This window comes from Ovis aries, chromosome 7, assembly GCF_016772045.2.
Source record: "Ovis aries strain OAR_USU_Benz2616 breed Rambouillet chromosome 7, ARS-UI_Ramb_v3.0, whole genome shotgun sequence".
NCBI classification, from domain to species: Eukaryota; Metazoa; Chordata; class Mammalia; order Artiodactyla; family Bovidae; genus Ovis; species Ovis aries.
Genome location: NC_056060.1, coordinates 58556273 through 58578937, shown reverse-complemented (window position 1 = coordinate 58578937; position 22665 = coordinate 58556273). Strand labels below are relative to the sequence as shown.

The window sequence follows — 22665 nt, the reverse complement described above, 5'->3', positions numbered from 1 at the left end:
TAGCTCTAGAGAATAGTGAAAGTCCTTCCCAAGCCTGGAGCCAGTGTTCTTATTTTATACTCACACCTCGTATCCTGGGCTGTTTGTCTAAACAAAGCAATAGGGGTCAGTGAGGCAGACAGACAAATTATACAGAAGATGTCAACTGTACTTATATTTCCAAAATGAGCTTTTGTTCCTTTTGTTGGTTTTCTAGGGACATGATACCTCCAATTATTCCTCCCAATCCTACAGCATTACCACTGTTTGAATGGGTTTTAGGTGTGAGGGCTTGGCTACTTATTGGAATGTCTGCATTTCCTTTGTAGGATAGACACTGCCTACCAAAGACTGCTCGATTCCAACTGCCTGGGCAGAAACGAACAACTCCATAAATTAAATGTCTCTGAGCATCTTGAAGCTCAGTACCTGCAGCCATGGCTAGAAAAAAAAAACCATCACTTTAAAACCACACTCCTGTTTACTGCTGGTTACTAAGAAAAAAAAAATTTCTTAAACCCCAGTGTTGATCTAACTTTTGAAAAGTCTCATTGGAACTCAGTAATTAATTCCTGGAATGGCATGTGCTTAGCTGGAGAGAGTGGTCACCACACAGACTACTTTCTCCAATTGAAGCATTCCAGTCTCATTATGCATGTGTGAATGCTCTCTTACGACTGGAAGTCTTCTGGTCAACACACTGAACTTTCAGATTTGGCACCAAAGAGAAAAGAAAAGGAAAAACTTAAATGTCTCTCCCCATTCCCCAATATGCTTATTTATTCACAACCATGTTTCTACATGGTTGGAACCTTTTGGTGGACAAAGGATTAACAGTTTATATTAAGTAAAAGTGGTACAATTTAAATATTTCCAGGTATACAAAGCAAACAAAAAATTGAATATAATACTCTTAAATGTATATATGCATTTAAATGGAATTATAATCTCAATGGAATTAATGTAATGGAATTAATCTCAAATGTATAACCTGATAGTTGCTCTTATTTTGCTTTCTCTATGAATCAGTCTTCTAATAATTGTTTTTCTAGACTCAGTTTCCCAACTAATGGATGCAGATCTCAGCCTTACCTAATCAAACTCAAGAAGGTTGTCACTGTGCATCTCTTTTCCACATTTCCAGGATGAACTCAGAAACATCTCTGTTACCAGCTTATTTCATACACGCTAGAGATTTTAAAACTTCTTTAAAAAGTCTATTAATAGCCCCACTGTGTAAAAGTTCAGTAGCCTTTGCTGGGAATCATTTTGAAATATGGGGGGCAATGACAGTATACTCCAAAGGTAGACCAGACGTATACTCTTGGTGGACTCAAAATATCAGGGAATCAAGGGATTTTAGGAGGTTTTTTGCTACCCACCTGCTGTTCAAATCACTTGCAATGTCCCCAACTAGTAATCAAGTCACATTTGCTTTAATCATCATTATCCTGGTTAACATTTATTGATAAAGTACTATGTACCAAGCTGCATGCTAAGCATTTTATATGCATTATCTCACTTAACCCTCACAAATTCCCTATAAAAGTAGGAACTATTAATATCCCCAAGTTTAGAATTGAAGACATTAAGGTATAAAAAGGAAAAGAAACTTGCCTAAGGTCACACATCTTATAAGTGGCAGAGAACACTGGCTGTCTGGCAATAGAGCCTATACTTTGTGCCACTTACAGCCTACTGTCCAGCAATTTTTAAAAGACTAAATTATACATTGGGCTTCCCAGGTGGCACTAGTAGTGAAGAAAGTGTTACTTGCTCAGTCTGTCCAGCTCTGTAACCCACCAGGCTCCTCTGTCCATGGAATTCTCTAGGCAAGAATACTGGAGTGGGTAGCCATTCCCTTCTCCAGGGGATCTTCCCGACCCAGGGACTGACTAGGTCTTCTGCACTACAGGCAGATTCTTTACCATCTGAGCCACTACCCACCTGCCAATGAAGGAGACATAAGAAATGCGGGTTTGATCCCTGGGTCAGGAATGTCCCCTGGAGGAGGCCATGGCAACCCATTTCAGTATTCTTCCCCAGAGAATCCCATAGACAGAGGAGCCCAGTGGGCTAAAGTCCATAGGGTTGCAAAGAGTCAGACATGCGACCCCATGGACTATAGCCCACCACGCTTCTCTGTCCATGAGAGTTTCTGGGCAAGAGTACTGGAGTGGGTTGCCATTTCCTTCTCCAGGGGATCTTCCCCACCCAGGGATCGAACCTGGGTCTCCTGCATCACAGGCAGATGCTTTGCCCTCTGAACCACCAGGGAAGCCCACTTACACACACAAATTATACACTTCTTTTCTAAATGAAAATAAGTTCCACAGGTGAACTTGGCATAAATGCTGGTTATAGTGTGGCATAAAAGGGAGAGCCTGGCATTTCTTTCTCTTCCCTCTATCATATACCTGAACTACATGGTTTTCGGGCAGCTCTGATATGTATGTGCTATGCCTCTTATTTGAAAAGGGACAGTCTATTGCATCTGCACTGTTAGGAAACTGTAAGCCTCCAGCTGTCTGGTTCAGTCAATCGCTAGAGACAGAATTACTGGTCAATCCTAGTCCCACCAAAATGAAGATACATTACAAAGACAAATGACATCTTATCATGAGGCTCCAGCAAATAATATGACTCACTTACCAACAAATGGAAACTGGTTTGGGAAGATGCCAAAGATGTCATTACTGTGCATTGTAAATAAAATGGAGAAGTAAGTGGCTATGCTGCCCCAGATGAAAACGTGGTTAATGACAGTCCAATAGCTGGTATCCAAGGCTATCTGTAAAAAAAGTCAAATGCAAAGGGGAGACTGTTAAGGATGAAAAGAGCATCATTTTACTGAGTAATGTCTCCTCAGGACACTTTTGTGAAAAGACAATTGTACCTGTCTAGTTACCAGCCAACCACAGGCTCTACCACTTTCTGCACAACACAGGGGACTGATGTGACATTTCTGGTAGACAACTGACCTTAGGACTTGTATCTGCCAGCCATTATATCTAACAATATTGAGTGAAAATCAGGAAATAAAATGTTAAACTTTTAAATAAGAAATAAAGCAGAGTGGCTTCTAATTTCAATGCTACTTTCCAAATTGCTCTCTAAATTTGTCTGATGGAGAACTTTTTCATAGTGAGAAAGTGCAACATTTTAAGATCTGTACATAGATTTTCATTTGACCATTTTGACACAGGTATAGTCTGTTTTATATCAATATTCTAATTCATTTTGATTACCATTTCTGTTAAATTATTCAAATAATAACTAAAATCCTTAATCCACTTTTGGCATCAGAAGTTGGGCTCCATGGTGATCTGGGAGCATGTTCACAAGCCCTTCTCCCATCCAATAACTTGTTAGGGCAGCACAGCTGAAAAAGAGTGATCTGATCTGGGGAAACTAAGGAAGCCACTAGTGAATATGAACACTTCAGTCCTCAGAGGCAAAAACCGTAGGTTCATTTGCAGTGATGTGGATGTACCTAGAGTCTGCCATACAGAGTGAAGTGAGTCAGAAAAACAAAGACCATATATTAACTTATATACGTGGAATCTAGAAAAATGGTACTGATGAACCTACTTGCAGAACAGGGACAGAGATGCAGACAGAATGGACACGTGGATGCAGGGGGAGGAGAGGGTGGGGTGAATGCAGAGTAACACTGCTATGTATTAACACTACACCATGGATAAAACAGGTAGCTAGTGGGGACCTGCAGTATAGCACAGGGAGCTCAGTCAGCTCGGTACTCTGTGATGACCTTGCGGGGTGAGAGGGAGGCTCACGAGGGAGGGAATGTGTATACACAGAGCTGATTCACATTATTGTACAGCAGAAAGTAATACAACATTGTAAAGCAGTTTTATTCCAGTTTTTCTAAATAATTTTTTAAAGTAGGTTCTAGCATCTGTATTTGCATCTCAGAGGTTCCTCCAAATGGTCCAAATGAAAGTTTAGATTTCTAGCAGAGTCTCAGAAAGACCACAGATTTCCTGCCTGCCCAACGGGGCTCCACCTACACAGTAAATAGGCTCTTATGCATATAGAGGCATACTTCCCCTTCCCACACGAAGTTACTGTCCTTTAAAGTGATGCCCCATAAAAAGAATGTTAGCAGCCTTGATGAAACTGCAGGGGTGCCAAAGGGACAGCCTTTTCATTCCTCAAGAGGCTTGAGAACAGAGAGCCTTGCCTTCCATACCTCAGCAAAGAAAGACTTGCTGGTCTCCCTGGCTCATTCCTCAAGACAGCTGACCCAAATCTCTAGCTCTAACTTTCGCCATCTGTCAGTTTATCACCATTAAAAGACACCAACAGTTTGACCTATGAGTAGGCAAAGAAAAATCACAACCAATTTAAGAGGACTCGACTTGGTGGGGGGTGGGGAGAGGGGGGGAGGTAGTCCCTACACTGAAAAACACAGACAAGAACTATTAATTTTAAAAAGTAATGAGAACTCTTAAGGAGAAGCAATTAGATAATAGAAAAAAATTCTGGAAGAAAAAAGTGTTATTTCTGAATTTAAAAATTCAATAGAGAAACCAAATAAGAAGAGTTACTGATTAGAACTGAATATTCTGTAAAAACAAATGGAAACATCTCATAAAAGGGCAAAAACTCTAAGAAATGGAAACCATGTGCAAAAACGATATGACACATGGATGGTAAATCCGTAGATGTCCAATCCATGGGCCCAACATTCAAATAATGGCATCCTAGAAAGAGAAAAAGTAGCAATAAAAGAAATGACGAACCCTGCTCTGTGATAGCAGCAAAGATTTTCAGATTGAGAGGGTACTCTAAATTATAGGCAAATCAATGAATGAAGTTACATTCTGATAACATTTGTGAAGTCCAAGGATAAAAAACATAGCTTCTAGACAGAAAAGATACTATTTACAAAGGAAAGAGAATCAACCTATTAGCAAGCTGTTACACTGAAACAGAGATGTAGTGGAAAATCATTTACAGAACTCCTAAAACACTGATTCAAGAATCTTATGCTCATCCAATATATGATTTAACTGTGAAGATAAAGATTTGAATTCAAACGTACAACATCTATGTACTCCTGCAGAAATTACTCATGCTTAGAGAGGAAAACATGTTAATGCCACTCTCAAAATGAGCTTATTCACAAAATTCCTGAAATTTACTCTGTGTACTAAAGACAGCAGTTTCTGATTGAAGCCATGATTTCATGATGGATGCCTTAGCTATGTCAGATACTTCCTATTTACTCTATTGTTTCCGCCTCTGCTATAGAATTGAACACAGGGGACCTAGCCATGGAGGGTTCACAAAGCATCAATATGCTTTATGTAGTTGTAAAACAGACAAACAGAACTCCTCTGAGTGGAGAAATCTGGATCTGATTTTGGATGCTATGTGACTCTGAACTGTGAACTCCCAAGATGTCAAGTGTTAGATGGCTTTGGTTTGAACTTACTGATACTCACTTAGATGGACCAAGGAATGGCAGAGATGTCATTTAAAAGCAGTATGCTTACATTTGACTCATTCAGTCTAATAAATATTGAGTCATGAAGAGAAAGTCTGGGGTTTAACGAGATCTTTTGTTGATATAAGTAGCTAAGATTTGTAAAAGAGATTATTTATAGGATAGAAAAAGAACTTGCTGCTGTTGCTGCGTCGTTCCAGTCGTGTCCGACTCTGTGCGACCCCATAGATGGTGGCCCACCAGGCTCCCCCATCCCTGGGATTCTCCAGGCAAGAACACTGGAGTGGGTTGCCATTTCCTTCGACCGAAGACAATTCAAACTCTGTGAAAATTAAGCCCTTGATTGATACTTTCCCCCTTAAAGTGCACATAAAGGCAAAGAACAGAGGTCACACTGCTTGTTGTATCCACCCAGAGGTACAGATTTTAATGGATTAGAAAGCTTTTGTGAACTCTAACTCAATATCTAATAGTATTGTCCACCATTTTCATTAAAAAAGAAATAAAAACAAACTCAAGATGTCCAGTGATGATCAATGGATCATCAAAAATCATTCCTATTTGCGCTGTGGGGAGGGGGGATGCTGACCTTATGACCCAGCAATCCCACTGCTGGGCATACACACCGAGGAAACCAGAATTGAAAGAGACACATGTACCCCAATGTTCATCGCAGCACTGTTTATAATAGCCAGGACATGGAAACAACCTAGATGTCCATCAGCAGATGAATGGATAAGAAAGCTGTGGTACATATACACAATGGAGTATTACTCAGCCGTTAAAAAGAATTCATTTGAATCAGTTCTGATGAGATGGATGAAACTGGAGCCGATTATACAGAGTGAAGTAAGCCAGAAAGAAAAACACCAATACAGTATACTAACACATATATATGGAATTTAGGAAGATGGCAATGACGACCCTGTATGCAAGACAGGGAAAGAGACACAGATGTGTATAACGGACTTTTGGACTCAGAGGGAGAGGGAGAGGGTGGGATGATTTGGGAGAATGACATTCTAACATGTATACTATCATGTGAATTGAATCGCCAGTCTATGTCTGACGCAGGATGCAGCATGCTTGGGGCTGGTGCATGGGGATGACCCAGAAAGATGTTATGGGGAGGGAGGTGGGAGGGGGGTTCATGTTTGGGAATGCATGTAAGAATTAAAGATTTTAAAATTTAAAAAATAAAAAACTAAAAAAAAAAAAAAACAAAAAACAAAACAAAACAAAACAAAACAAAACAAAACAAAAAAAAATCATTCCTACCAGATGGGAATGTAAATTGGTGCAGCCATTATGTAAAACAATATGGAGGTTCCTCAGAAAACTAAAAGTAAAGTTGCCATGTGATTCAGCACTCCCACTCCTGAGCATGTATCTGGACAAAAGTATAATTCAAAAAGATACAGGTTCCTCAATGTTCATAGCAGCACCGTTTCCAATAATCAAGACATGGAAGCAACCTGAGTGTTCACTGACAGATAAATGAATAAAGATGTGGCACGCACACACACACGCAGACAGCACACTGGAAGACTGCTCAGCCATGAACAGAATGAAATAATGCCATCTGCAGCAACATGGATGGACCTAGAGATCATACTAAGTGAAGCAAGCCAGAGAAAAGCAAACATCATACGATATCACTTACATGTGGAAAACAAAAGAGACTCACAGACATAGAGATCAGACCTGTGGTTGCCAAGGCAGAGGGGGTTTAGGAGAGGGATAGATTAGGATTTGGGATTATCAGATGCAAACTACAATATACAGAATAGATAAACAATAAGGTCCTACTGGAGGAGGTGTAATATATTCAGTATCCTGTGATAAACCATAATGGAAAAGAATATGAAAAAGAATATATATAAAACTGAATCACTTTGCTATATAGTAGAAATTAGTACAATATTGTAATTCAATAAAATAAATTTAAAAAAATTATTCCTACCAGAAAAGCTTATATGAACTTGAGATTCAAATGTGCCACACACCTAACATTCAACCTCTTGAATACAGAAATGTACTACCAAATAAACATTATATCTCACTATAAAACTAGATGCATGAAGCAGGGCTCGCAAAGCCGGTGCTCTGGGACAACCTAAAGGGGTAGGGTTGGGAGGGAGGTGGGATGCAGTTCATGATGGGGGAGACATATGTATACCTATGACTGATTCATGTTGATATATGGCAAAAACCATCACTATATTGTAAAGTAATTATCCTCTGAGTGAAATAAATTTAAAAACCCTAGAAGTTACTTTTATAGAAATCATGGGAAAGTTTCTATTATCATTAGAAACTTTTCTCCCAAGAAGGAAACACAAGGAAGAATTAGTATATCAGTTCTCTTTACATACAGTGTTCAGTCCCAAGAAGTGCCCAGTTCATTTTAAGGTTTCTGCTAATACAGAGGTTATAGACACAAAATGCTAATCTCCTACATCTGGGGATTTATGTTAAAACTTCCTGTTTCGTCTCAGAATGTGTAGTTAAAAAGAAAACCCCAGTATTACAGGGGTCCCCAGCCTGCAGGATCTAATGTCTGATGATCTGCGGCTGTTGTAATAATGCTAGAAATAAATGCACGATAAATATAATGCATTTCTGAAACCATCCCCCCACCACCCTGGCCCGTGGAAAAATCGTCTTCCATGAAACCAGTCCCTGGTGCCAAAATGGTTGAGGACCCTACTAAGACTACTGTCAACAAATGAAGCAGAATTTTGCAAGATGTAAAGCCACCCAGTTAAGATATTTTCGCCAGTAGGGTTACCTGCACACTGACCACAATGACCAGAGACGTGGCCGTGGTCACTGCAAAAGACTGGTAGTCTGCAGTGTGCCGTCCATCTTCTCCAGCCATGTTGTGAAAGGCCCCGTAAGGGATGAAGAAAAGGGCTAATGAGGTATAGACGCCATGTGCCATACAGATGAAAAATTCACTCTTGTTAAAAAGTAGATTCAGCTGCCCAGGTTTGTAGAGCTGGGGATAATCCATGCTATTCTGGTCACTAACATCCTGTCAACAGAGAGTTACTTTAGTGGAGGAGGCTCAAGGAGAAGTTAGAGAAACTCCGAATTTCCTGTCTCTGGAAACAGCACGTGCATATCTAAGCATGGCCTTCCCAGGTGGCTCAGTGGTAAAGAATCCACCTGCCAATGCAGGAGACCTGAGATGAGGGTTCAGTCCCTAGGTCAAGAAGGTCCCCTGGAGGAGAAAATGGCAACCCACTCCAATATCCTTGCCTGGAAAACTCCATGGACAGAGGAGCCTGACAGGCTACAGCCCATAGGATCGCAAAGAGCTGGACACGACTGGGCATGCATGCACTATCTAAGCATGCCCTAATATGCACTGCTCATTACTTTGTTTTCATTTCCACAGTAACCCAAAGGATATTAAAATTATCCCTACTTCATATAGGAGGAACTTGAGTCTCCAAGAGAGATTCATGAGAGGCAACACAGCTTTTATAACAGAACCAGAACTTGACTTTATGTGGATATTTGGCTTCAAACTGAAGTTTCTTTTCTATACTCTCCTGCAGCTGCGCTCATGTTCCCAGAATTCTAGGACATCCAGTGCAGCCAGTGGGTCCTGGGGTTAGCTGCCAAGGCAGTGACAGGGGATACCAGCAGAGAGCCTGAGTCAGAAAAGCACCCCCTGAGTTCCCAACTTCGGGGGGAAGGTGAGCAGGAGGAAAGGAACAGGGAGAGAGGGAACAGAATGTGGATTCCAGGTGCAAGGGAGCTGGGCCTGCAGAAGTGAGAGTTATACCCAGGGAGGACTCCATAGGCAGCTACCAGATGCTCAGGTTAGGGAGTTTAGACAGAATGAGAAGGCATCATGCATGGGCCCAGCCAGGCCCTGGGAGAAGCTAAAGCTGTGCACACTAATAACCTGGGGAACAGATTGCACTTCAGCAGGTTTGGGGTGGGGCCTGAGACTGCCTTTCAACAAGCTCCAAAGCAATGCTGGTGACCATACTGTGAGCACCACACCCAAACACCAGACAATCCTGATTTCAAACCCCAGCTCTGCTGCTTAACAGGTGTGTAGTCTTAGACCCGTCACTTAACCTGTCTGAGCCTCAGGTTCCTCATCTTCAGAAGTGCAAACAAGACCATCTCCCTCACAGGATCACTGTCATGATGAAATGGGTATGTATTCAGCAGAGTTCTTGCCACAGTTCATATAATTAAAAAACAAGATGCTTCTATAAATAATAACAAGATAATGATAGTAATAGTAACAATTGTGTTACAGTCTCAGAGTCAAGTGGCCTGGTGCCAGGTTGAGGTCTGTCATTTATAGACTGTATGACTTTAGGAGAATGATCTTAACTTCTGAGTTTTAGTTTCCTCCTTATAAAGTAAGCAGTGCCATAGATGGTCACTGACGCCTTCCAGCATAGCATCTCATGATTGGAAGATCATTTAAGGGTCAGAGTAGACAAAGCAGAAAAGGATATGGGTAGACACTCAACTTGATGGCAATAGGGGCCTTATTGTGTATACGAAATTTCCCTGGTGGCTCAGATGGTAAAGCGTCTGCCTGCAAGGCGGAAGACCTGGGTTCAATCCCTGGGTCAGGAAGATCCCCTGGAGAAGGAAATGGCAACCTACTCCAGTACTCTTGCCTGGAAAATCCTATGGACAGAGGAGCCTGGTAGGCTCCAGTCCATGGGGTCGCAAAGAGTCAGACACAACTGAGCAACTTCACTTATTGTATATACAGTTGACCTTTGAACAATATGGGTTTGAAGTGAGTGGGTTCACCTACACACAGAATTTTTCAATAAATATGTACTACCTGATCCACTCTTAGTTGAAACCTCAGATGCAGAACCGTGGATATGGAGGGGCAACTCTACAGTTATAGGAGAATTTTGGACTGTGTGGGGGTATGGGCCAAGGTGAGGGGGACCGCTAACTTTTGTGTTGTTTCAAGGGTCAACTGTATATTTTTTATCTGTATCTTTTAGCTCTTAGGTTATTTCCATATCTTATGTACTATCAATAATGCTGCAATGAATACAGGACTGTATATATCTTTTCAAATTAATGTTTTGGCTTTATTTGGATAAATACCCAGAAGTGGAATTGCTGGATCACTTGATAGTTCTATTTTTAATTTTTTGCAGGATTTCTATACTGTTTTCCATTCTGTTCAGATTTTTCTCCTTAATCATAATTCAATCTTAGTAGGACGTATGTTTCTAGAAATTTATTCATTTCTTTAAATTGTCCAATTTGTTGCTGTATAACTGTTCATATTAGTCTCTTATGATCCTTGTATTTTTGTGGTCAGTTGTAATCTCTTCTACTTCTGTTTCTGAGTCGTCTCTCTTCTTTTCTTGGTGAGTCTGCCTAAAGGTTTGTCAATTTTATCTTTTCAAGGAATCAGCTCTTAGTTTCATGGATCTTCTCTATCACTTTCTTAGTCTCTATTTCATTTATTTTTGCTCTAATTGTTTTTCCCTTCCTTCTGCCACCTTTGGGCTTTGTGCTGTTCCTAGTTCCTTGAGGTATAAAGGCAGGTTGTTCGAGTCTTTCATGTTTCTTGAGGTTGGCATTTATTACTATGAACTTTGATTTTGATATCTTATATTCCCATTTTAATTTGTCTCAAGGTATTTTTAAATTTCTTTTTTCATTTCTTCTTTAACCTGTTGCTGTTCAGAAGCATGCTGCTTAATCTGCACATATAAGTGAATTTTCCAGCTTTCTTCATGTAATTAATTTCTAGTTTTATACCACTGTGGTTAGGAAAGATACTAGATATGATTTCAATTTGTAAAATGTATTAAGACCTTTTGTAGCTTAACAAATGATCTGTCCTTTAAAGTGTTTCATGTGCAGTTCAGAAGAATTTGCATTCTATTGCTTTTGGAGGGAGTATTATACATATATGAGAATCTATATATATAGATATAGAATATATATTCTGTATATATTCCTTGTATTCTACATATTATTCTATATATACATGTAATAATGTATGTTATTTTATATACATGTGTGTGTGTCTACACACACATTAAAAGTGTTCCCTGGCAACAGTCATAAAAATCAGGACACCAGACAGGAGTATGAGCTCCTTTCTGGGTCAGATTACTATAGTCCCATAGGCTCCTTGGAAAAAAAGCTATGACCAACCTAGACAACATATTAAAAAACAGAGACATTACTTTGCTGACAAAGGTCCATCTAGTCAAAGCTATGGTTTTTCCAGTAACCATGTACGGATCTGAGAGCTGGACCATAAAGAAGGCTAAGTGCCAAAGAACTGATGCTTTTGAACTGTGGTGTTGGAGAAGACTCTTGAGAGCCCCTTGGACTGCAAGAAGATCAAACCAGTCAATCCTAAAGGAAATAAACTCTGAATATTCACTGGAAGGACTGATGCTAAAGCTGAAGCTCCAATACTTTGGCTACTTGATGCAAAGAACTGACTCATTGGAAAAGACCCTGATGCTGGAAAAGATTGAAGGCAGGAGGAGAAGGGGACAACAGAGGGTGAGAAGGTCGGATGGCATCACCAACTCAACTGGAATGAGTTTGAGCAATCTCCAAGAGTTGGTGAAGGACAGGGAAGCCTGACGTGCTGCAGTCCATGGGGTTGCAAAGAGTCAGACATGACTGAGTGACTGAACTGAACTGTTGGGACCAGGAATGCAAGTTTCTCTGGCTTCCAGAGTTAGGCAGCCAAGAGGTGTCCCCTGGGTGGCAGCCACAAAAATAGGGGCACTAGACACATGTACCAGCACCTGTTCAGGAGATACTGGTGCTCTGAAGTCTGGCAAAGGGAGCATGTAAGGATGGCACCGACCCTCTGTCCCTGGAGTGTGTTCCAGCAGACTCCAAGATGTGTGTGCTCAGTTGGATGCCTGCTCCCAGGCCGACATTTTAACATAAGCTGGTGAGCCTCTGTGACTGGCATGATCTGCTGTGTCTGCACTGGGCCCAGGAACAGTGAGTCTGAGCACATGGGCCCATTCAGAACTGTTTTTTAGATTGCTTCAGTCTTGTGGGTTTTGGAACAGGAGCCCCATTGGTTTGGGGGGCTTATCTCTCAGTTGTGGGCTTTAAAAGTTAAGGTGTTCAATGTGGGGTGCATACCCTTCACTCCTAAGGGAAGAACTTCAAGCTTTGAGTTTTCTCCTGGTTGAAGACTGCCATGCTGAGGGTGGGGACAGGGTTTGTGGCAAGATTGTATCCCAGCCTCTCCAACTCGCTTCCATGAATGTGGTCCTCTTGTTTGCTCAGTGTGTAGTCTTTACTCAGACAGCCTTTAGAGTTGTTTAAGAGAAAATTTTTCCTTGTGTAGTTATAGACTGTGTCCACAGCAAAAGGTGAGTTCAGGATCTTCCTTTATCACCATCTTGAACTCTCTCCTTATTATATTTTTTTCCATATTGCACAATAACCATCTTTTCCCAGAAATTGTTTTATTTTTAATATTTTACTCCACACTCTGGGCAGCTACAAAGCACCAAGAAAAGGAACACTTGTAAACATGGGCACTTGGAAATGAATGAGCTTAATCCTTTATATCCAAAGTCTTCAAGAGTTCATTGCTTTTTGTAGAATTTCACAAAATGAGTTGTTCATAATCTGCCTTTTTTTACATAAGAGAAGTGAGGCTTACAACTGACTACAAAGCTTCAGAATGGGAGAGCAGAATGAGCTCATAAAGTTAAGATTTATATTTTGCAATAGATGGCTTTGGGCCAGAAAATGAGGCCTAGCAAATGGATCTAACAGCCTGGAGAAAATCTGGTCTCCTTAAAAATACTTCAAAATTTTTTTAAATAATACACTCTAACTGTGCCATGGAAACTCCTCTGGCTAGTCTCTCACTTCCCCATGGGCAGCCAGACTTTTCCCCCATCCAGGAAGTACCCTCCAAGGCCTTAAGTGTGCCAAGGACCTACCATTTTATAATTGATTCCCTCCCTTCCCTCCCCTCAAGCACACTGAGCTAAACTAAAGAAAACTATACCCTTTCTCTCTCCATGGCTCTGGGGCTCTGTGTCTCCCTCTCCCATTGGCAGGGTGCTCCTCTGGCCTGGAGTTTCTGTTCTGAGTCATGCTGGGCAGTTTCACCGCAGATGCTAGCTCTTTGCACTCCAGCCCAGCTCCATGATTCTCTATGTATCCTCACACAGTTCACTGGCTAATACAGTTCTGAACTAATACATAGTTCAGAGGTGAATACAGGATTCCCAGTGTATGAACTAGAGAGACTAGCTCTGAAGCATATTGGGTCAGTTCTACATGAAAAGTAAGTAAACGTACAGTCCTATGAGTTTGGGAAATTCTGGGCTACAATGTAATTAAAGAGACAATTTCTTGTAGGACCTCTTAGAGCCTTTAGAGAAAATAATGTAGGGTGTGAGTCTTTAAGAGGATAGTTCAGTTCAGTTCAGTCGCTTAGTCGTGTCCGACTCTTTGCGACCCCATGAATCGCAGCACGCTGGGCCTCCCTGTCCATCGCCAACTCCCGGAGTTCACTTGGACTCACGTCCATCAAGTCAGTGATGCCATCCAGCCATCTCATCCTCTGTCATCCCCTTCTCCACCTGTCCGCAATCCCTCCCAGCATCAGAGTCTTTTCCAATGAGTCAACTCTTCGCATGAGGTGGCCAAAGTACTGGAGCTTCAGCTTTAGCATCATTCCTTCCAAAGAAATCCCAGGGCTGATCTCCTTCAGAATGGACTGGTTGGATCTCCTTGCAGTCCAAGGGACTCTCAAGAGTCTTCTCCAACACCGCAGTTCAAAAGCATCAATTCTTCTGCGCTCAGCCTTCTTCTCAGTCCAACTCTCACATCCATACATGACCACAGGAAAAACCATAGCCTTGACTAGACAGACCTTAGTCAGCAAAGTAATGTCTCTGCTTTTGAATATACTATCTAGGTTGGTCATAACTTTTCTTCCAAGGAGTAAGCGTCTTTTAATTTCATGGCTGCAATCACCATCTGCAGTGATTTTGGAGCCCCAAAAAATAAAGTCTGACACTGTTTCCACTGTTTCCCCAACTATTTCCCATGAAGTGATGGGACCGGATGCTATGATCTTCGTTTTCTGAATGTTGAGCTTTAAGCCAACTTTTTCACTCTCCACTTTCACTTTCCTCAAGAGGCTTTTTAGTTCCTCTTCACTTTCTGCCATAAGGGTGGTGTCATCTGCATATCTGAGGTTATTGATATTTCACCTAATCTGAGATCTTTCGGGGGAGTTGGAAGGGTTTTTGATCCATGTGATACCTATTAAGGTAGCGACTCCATTCTTAGGACTCTTTCCATGATTTGCATCTTCTCAGTTCAGTTCAGTTGCTCAGTCATGTCCAACTCTTTGCAACCCCATGGACTGCAGCACGCCAGGCCTCCTTGTCCATCACCAACTCCCAGAGTTTACTCAAACTCATGTCCATTGAGTTGGTGATGCCATCCAACCATCTCATTCTCTGTCGTCCCCCTCTCCTCCTGCTTTCAATCTTTCCCAGCTTCAGGGTCTTTTCAAATGAATCAGTTCTTAGCATCAGGTGGCCAAAGTATTGGTGTTTCAGCTTCAGCATGAGTCCTTCCAATGAATATTCTGGACTGATTTCTTTTAGGATAGACTGGTTTGATCTTCTTGCAGTCCAAGGGACTCTCAGGAGTCTTATCCAACACCACAGTTCAAAAGCTTCTACTTAGAAGCTAAAAGCAACTAAAAGGCATCAACAGAGCAAAGTAAGTTACGAAGACAAAGGAAAACACATACCTGGTCAAAAATCCCCATGGCTAAAACAGGCAGCGATGTGTAGACAATGTTAAAAAGGGTAATGAACCACTGGTCGTAGACAGTCTGAAATGAAATTAACACATCAGTGAGAAACAGCATGCATAGGTGTGAGAATATTCACTTTTAGGCTTTTGGACTAACTATCTCAATTTTCCTAAAGTGGATGGGAGTTTGGTGTTAGAGTCAGACAGACCTGAGTTCTCCCCAGGCTCAGTCTCTTATCAGCTTTGCTGCTTTGTGGGACACCTAGATCTCTCTAAACTTCAATCTCTTCATCTCTAAAATGAAGTCATACTTTCCTTGTAGAATTTCAGTTGGGGAGAAGGGCATGAGACACGTAGCACACCTAACACAGTGCTGGATGCACATAAGCTCTGGCCCCTCTGGTGGGTTATTTCACCCTTTAGGTTTTCAATGTCTTCTATAAGTCCAATTACCTGAACTGCTAAGCAATAAGCAAAGGATCCATGAACATCTTCAGAGGGAGATACAGAAATGAACCTGTCAGCCCCATCCTGTGTTCACATGGAGAACTTTTTCTTGTGAGCGGTTTAAAGCAAGGTGGGCATGGAGCTAGCTGCTTGCTACACTGGATGTAAATCAGACAATAAAAATACTCCTCACACCTATGGGCAACATTTCCTTGCATGAACCTCACTAAAAGTGAGGCATGTGAAATAGTTCTTATGTATCCTTTGTATTAATAAGTATACAGAAATGTAGAAACAGAATGGAAAAAGTATTATAGACCTTATCACAAGCAAAGGGAAAGATTAAAATATAGGTCTCCAGCTCTAGAGACTTCCCTGGTGTTCCAGTGATTAAGAATCTGCCTTGCAATGCAGGGGATGCAGATTCGATCCCTGGTCAGGGAACTAAGATTCCACATGCCACACTCGACAGCTACTGGGCCCACATAATCCGGAGCCTGTGTGCCACAACTAGAGAGCCCATATGATGCAACTACTGAAGCCTGTACCCTCTGGAGCCTTCGAGCCACACCAGAGAGTCCATGCATCATGATGAAAGATCCCACATGACACAACTAAGACTTGATGCAGCAAAATAAACAAATATTTTAAAAACAAATAAAATAAAACATAGGTCTCCAGCCCCTAACCAATGCCTGTTCTACCACTGTATCATTCATTCATTCAGTGTTTATTAAGAAACCACTATGTGCCAGGTACCAGGTTCTCAGCAATGATAATTTAACATGATACAATCAGATAAAAATTCCTCATGAAATCTTCACTGTAATGGTGCCTAGGAAACAACAAAAAAGATTTTATATAATAAGCAAGATATATAGTTGATGAGTAAATGAGTAAGAAAGTAACAAATACTGGGGTAGAAAGAGGATAGGAAACATGGAAGGGTTGTAAGGTGACTGGAGAAGGTATCACTAAGAAATAACACTTGAGAAAAAAGATCTGAAGGAAATTAAGGACCAAAATATGCAGCTTTCTGGGACATGAACATTTCACATGGCAAGTAGATCACATGAAAAATCTGTGAGGCAAGAAAGCATCTGGCAGGTTCAGAGGACAGCAAGACAGCCCATTTGGCTGGAGCAGAGCAACCTACATGGAGTATCATGAATTTCAAATAAATAATTACAGGAGGATCCTATACAGGTAACTATGGATTGTTCCCTAAATAAAAGATGACGGCATTAGAGGATTTTGAGCACAGGAACATCATGATTTGTACTTTAACCTGATTCTCTGGATTCTGTGCTGAGAATAGACTAAAGAGGTACAATCGTGGAAGTTGGGAAACCACTTAGGAGGCTAGTGCAGTGCTCCAGGTGAAAGATGAAGGCAACTGGATCAGATGATCAGTGGGAAGAAGTGCTGGAGTTTGAATATTTTCTGAAGCACACTTTCTTCTTAGGGAAATTCTGAAAGCAACAGGAATCTTAAATGCAATTGTTCCAGAAAGAGAAACTAAAGGTAAGTTCTACATATAACATATAACATAGGTAAGGCAATCTTTCAAATCATGTCCTATACATGTAGATAATATAGAAGAAAAAAATATTTTGGTGGCTTTATTGGTAAATCTGGATTTGGACTATTATATGTCTTTGCATTGCTGTTTGTTCTTGAGATAGTGTATACTTGTTCAAGGAAAAGAGAAGTGGAAGCCAGTCTTTAAAGGCCAAATCTCAAAGAATGAAACTAGATCACTTTCTAACACTACACACAAAAATAAACTCAATATTGATTAAAGATCTAAATGTAAGACCAGAAACTATAAAACTCCTAGAGGAGAACATAGGCAAAACACTCTCCGACATAAATCACAGCAGGATCCTCTATGATCCGCCTCCCAGAATTCTGGAAATAAAAGCAAAAATAAACAAATGGGATCTAATTAAAATTAAAAGCTTCTGCATAACAAAGGAAGACATAAGTAAGGTGAAAAGACAGCCTTCTGAATGGGAGAAAATAATAGCAAATGAAGCAACTGACAAACAACTAATCTCAAAAATATACAAGCAACCCATGCAGCTCAATTCCAGAAAAATAAACGACCCAATCAAAAAATGGGCCAAAGAACTAAACAGACATTTCTCCAAAGAAGACATACGGATGGCTAACAAACACATGAAAAGATGCTCAACATCACTCATTATCAGAGAAATGCAAATCAAGACCACAATGAGGTACCACTTCACACCAGTCAGAATGGCTGCGATCCAAAAGTCTACAAGCAATAAATGCTGGAGAGGGTGTGGAGAAAAGGGAACCCTCTTGCACTGTTGGTGGGAATGCAAACTAGTACAGCCACTATGGAGAACAGTGTGGAGATTCCTTTAAAAATTGCAAATAGAACTGCCTTATGACCCAGCAATCCCACTGCTGGGCATACACACCGAGAAAACCAGAATGGAAAGAGACACATGTACCCCAATGTTCATTGCAGCACTGTTTATAATAGCCAGGACATGGAAACAACCTAGATGTCCATCAGCAGATGAATGGATAAGAAAGCGGTGGTATATATACACAATGGAGTATTGCTCAGCCATTAAAAAGAATACATTTGAATCAGTTCTAATGAGATGGATGAAACTGGAGCTGATTATACAGAGTGAAGTAAGGCAGAAAGAAAAACACCAATATAGTATACTAACACATATATATGGAATTTAGAAAGATGGCAATGATGACCCTGTATGCAAGACAGCAAAAGAGACACAGATGTGTACAGCAGACTTTTGGACTCTGAGGGAGAGGGAGAGGGTGGGATGATTTGTGAGAATGGCACTGAAACATGTATACTATCATGTAAGAAATGAATCACCAGTCTATGTTCAATACAGGATACAGGATGCTTGGGGCTGGTGCACGGGGATGATCCAGAGAGATGATATGGGGTGGGAGGTGGAAGGGGGGGTTCATGTTTGGGAACACCTGTGGTGGATTCATGTCAGTGTATGTCAAAACCAATACAGTATGGTAAAGTAAAATAAAGTAGAAATAAAAATTAAAAAAAAAAAAGGCCAAATCTCAATCTGAAATTTCTGTTGAAGCTCCACAGGTGGTTTTATTCAACACTGAATAAACCAGACACTGTGAAAAATGCTGATTATTGTATTCTCAGCAAGGTTAGTCCCTTGGTAAGAAGTAAGGAGCATGGATATGTCAATCAATTCACGGAGACTTCATTCTTAGGGCAAAAAAAAGGAAAAAGAAAAAATGAGAACAGAAAAATGGAGGTGTGGGCTAGATGAGAGAAGGAAGGAATTTGCTTTATTCTCTGAATATCTCAGAGAGTTGAGGCCTGGAATCTACATAGGAAAGACCTGCTCAATGTCATTCTCTCTGAGGGTATGCCAAACACAAGGTAGGAAAGTTGAATTCTACTACCAATAAACAGTTGAGACAGGATTTAGGCAAAGGGGCAACATTAGGGACCACCATCAAGAGGCCTATGCTTGTGACTCAGAATAACCATTTCTAGTAACCAGTTTTTAAGTTCTCTTTTGTTATCTGTGCGTGCATGTGAAGTCATTTCAGTTGTGTCTGACTTTTTGCTACCCTATGGACAGTAGCCCACCAGGCTCCTCTGCCCATGGGGATTCTCCAGGCAAGAATACTGGAGTAGGTTTCCATGCCCTCCTCCAGGGGATCTTCCCGACCCAGGGATCAAACCTGCACCTCTTACACCTGCTGCTTTAGCAGATGGGTTCTTTACCACTAGCACCACTTTGAGGCTTATTAAATTCTGCCTGAACTCTGCTGTGAGGATCTGAAAAGGGGCCTTATGTCCAGTGATATGCTAGGTGTTTAACAACCAGCTCTTAAAATAAAGAAAAAGCCTGAGTTGTAACATTTACCAATTTCCATGATGTAAATATTTTCCATTGCTGTTCAAGCAGTCATATCACTGAGTTAAGAAGAGATGTGCCATAGCACACCACTGTATAGTATTTCTACCACATCAATCCAACAGATACCATTAACCTCAAGAGCATAATCAGCAAAAGATGGTGAACTCATTTAAAAGTGATTCAGTGGGAGGAGAGGGTGGGATGATTTGAGAGAATAGCATTGAAACATATATATTACCATATGTAAAAATAGATAACCAGTGCGAGTTTGATGCATGAAGCAGGGCACCCAAAGCCATGACTCTGTGACAACCAAGAGGGATGGGATGGGGATGGGGTGGGGGTGGGGCTTCAGGATGGAGGGGACATATGTATACCTGTGGCCAATTCATATTGATATATGGCAAAAAATCACTCACAATATTGTAAAGTAATTGTCCTCCAATTAAGGTAAATAATTTAAGTGATGAGTTTGGATTAGTTATGAACTTTGTTTTCCATATAGCTTATTTAAATTATAAGTTTACAGAATTTAATTTTCATTAACAGCTGTGTTTAACCACTGGCTCACATTTAAAAAGCAGTTCTTAGGGACCAATACGGGCTAACTCTAGCATACCTCAGCCTATGTTTATGCTGGGAGCAAAGTAGTACAGACAGCGCAGATTCTAGAGCATCTGAGACTCTGTGTGGCAAGAGAGAACCTGCAGAAGGGCGGGGCAATTGCCTGGAGTGTCAGGCAACCATAATAGACCAGAAAAGCTCATCAGCATTCCCTGGAAACCCCAGGATATTCTAGCAGAGGTATCTGAAACAAGCCTGGATTTATGGTGCTCACAAGACAGGAGCATGTGCCATCAATAACAACTGATTAATACCAAACTCCCCACTGAAGATGCACGTATGCATGCTCAGTCGTGTCCCACTCTTTGTGAACTCATGGACTGTAGCCCTCCAGGCTCCTCTGTCCATGGAATTCTTCAGGCAAGAATACTGTAGTGGTTTGCCCTTTCCTTCTCCAGGGGATCCTTCTGACTCAGGGACTGAACCTGTGTCTCTTGCATCTCCTGCACTGCAGGCGGATTCTTTACCACTGAGCCACCTGGGAAACCCTGTATGTGGCAGAGACATGTGCCATCAATAGCAATTGATTAACACCAAACTCCCCACTGAAGACAACAACAATAACAAGAACCAAGGGCAAAAAAAGTATCTCCATCAAAGCCTCAATGAACTAATGAATGGGGAATACCTCTCAAGATCAGGGAGAGGATGAGAATTTAAGAACCACTTCAAGGCCTACGATGATGTGTTTTGTTTGTTTGTTTGTTTGTTTGTTTCTCCAGAGACCGTGTTTATCTCATTCTATGAGCTGCCGAGGTTGGGATGAAAGCCTGATGTTTTGTGGGCCAACCAGGTGTCCTGCTGTGGACTCTAATCCCAGGAGGCCATCCAGATTGAGAAGTATGTCAACAGGATCTCTACCCTTGACGGGAACATTATCCCTCTAGTCTCAGAAAATGATTAAAAGCAGAGGGTCCTGAGCGCCTCAGTTGCCTTCTGTAAACCTTCACCATCCCCAGGGCACATGGCTCAGAGCAGTGCAACCCTCCAGGGGCCCAGCCCACAGTAGAGTGTTAACAGAGTTGCAGATACCACCTCCTATCTGCCAAACTCCTGTCTGCTCAGCCTCCTTCTCTTGCTTCAGATGAGCCAATGTGTCCAACGAGTCTATTCCTAGAAATATATGTCAGAATGCCTGCCTTCCTGCACCAAGAGACCTATGAAAACGCTCATACCAGCACTGGTTATAAAAGCCCCAAACCAGAAACATTCATGGCAGACACTGTGTTATACTGATATCATAGAATTCTACAAAATAATGAAAAGCAAGGAACTATATAACTGTATCCAAAACCACAAATGAATCAAAAAATATATACGATGTTGAGCAAAAGAAGCCAGACAAAAAAGTATGATTCCCTTTCAGTAAAGTTTAAAAATGTGCCAATCTATGTTGTTTAGAGGTTTATGCTCATATGGTAAAACTATAAAAGAACATGATTATAAAATATCAGGGCAATGATTACCTCCAGAGAGTTGGAAAATGAGGTGTGACTGAGAAAAGGCAAGGGAGCTTCTGGGGTTTGGCAACCTTCTGGTTCTTGCACTGGATCATTGGGATGTGAGTGTTCATTTTACAATTTGTTAAGCTGACGTTTATATATTATATACTTTTTTGTAGATTTGTTATTTTTTACAATAAAAAGGGAAACACATGACCTATTCTTTAGTCACAGTCTGGTGGGACTTTGGGCAATGGGAATATTTTAAATATCCTGATGCCCATGCCATATCTAGGCCAATTAAATCAGTATCTTTGGAGGTGGGATGATCAAAGTATCGATAATTTTTAAAATTTCTCTGGTGAGTCCACTGTTGAAGCCAAGATTGAGAATTTAACTTATCCCATCCAGAAAGAAAGCAGTAGCTGACACATACCCTCAAGTATTTTATGATGGTTTCATATCAATTCATTTCATGATTGAAGCATGGAATATTTAAGAGGGGGAAAGCAATTTAATTGAAGTGTGACAGCCCCAGGCAAAACCTCACACTGTTGGATCTCTTTTTCCTCTACCTCATCCACCATCCAACCTCTGCTCACTGAGGACAGATGATTTCCTCATCAAGAAAGAAAGAATCTGGAAGATTATGACACGCTAAACTGTGAGTGGGGCTTCCCTGTTGGCTCAGCAGTAAAAAAAATCCATCTGCCAATACAAAAGACACAGGTTTTGTCTCTGGATTAGGAAGATCCCCTGGAGAAGGAAATGGCAACCCATTCCATATTCTTGCCTGGAAAATGCTATGGACAGAGGAGCCTGGGTGGGCTACAATCCATGGGGTCCCAAAAGAGTCAGACACAACTTAGCAACTAAACAACAGCAAAACAATCAGTAACTGATGGTCTGGCCTAAAGCGCCATGAACATCACCACAAAGTGCCTAGCATTAAACCTGCAGTTATCTGATGGTAGCGTTTGTAAGCTGGTGTTCA

General features: G+C 41.1%; 1 protein-coding gene and 1 non-coding gene across 30 annotated transcripts in view; both read right to left on the bottom strand.

Annotated features, from left to right (window-relative positions):
• ATP8B4 (ATPase phospholipid transporting 8B4 (putative)) overlaps positions 1 to 22665 on the bottom strand; it is a 295865-nt gene that overhangs the window by 7134 nt on the left and 266066 nt on the right. For 15 of the 29 annotated variants that reach the window (XM_060418006.1, XM_060418005.1, XM_060418014.1 and 12 more), the window contains 3 exons: positions 15243 to 15326; positions 8244 to 8489; positions 2632 to 2770 (listed from right to left, as the gene is read on the bottom strand). In XM_060418006.1, the coding sequence (XP_060273989.1) occupies positions 2632 to 2770; positions 8244 to 8489; positions 15243 to 15326 (469 nt within the window). The remainder of the gene's footprint in view (positions 1 to 2631; positions 2771 to 8243; positions 8490 to 15242; positions 15327 to 22665) is intronic. The other 14 variants (XM_060418019.1, XM_060418017.1, XM_060418027.1 and 11 more) reach the window with 2 other exon arrangements.
• TRNAH-GUG (transfer RNA histidin (anticodon GUG)) lies at positions 2186 to 2257 on the bottom strand. Its single transcript has one exon. It is a non-coding gene; the product is annotated as a tRNA-His (tRNA).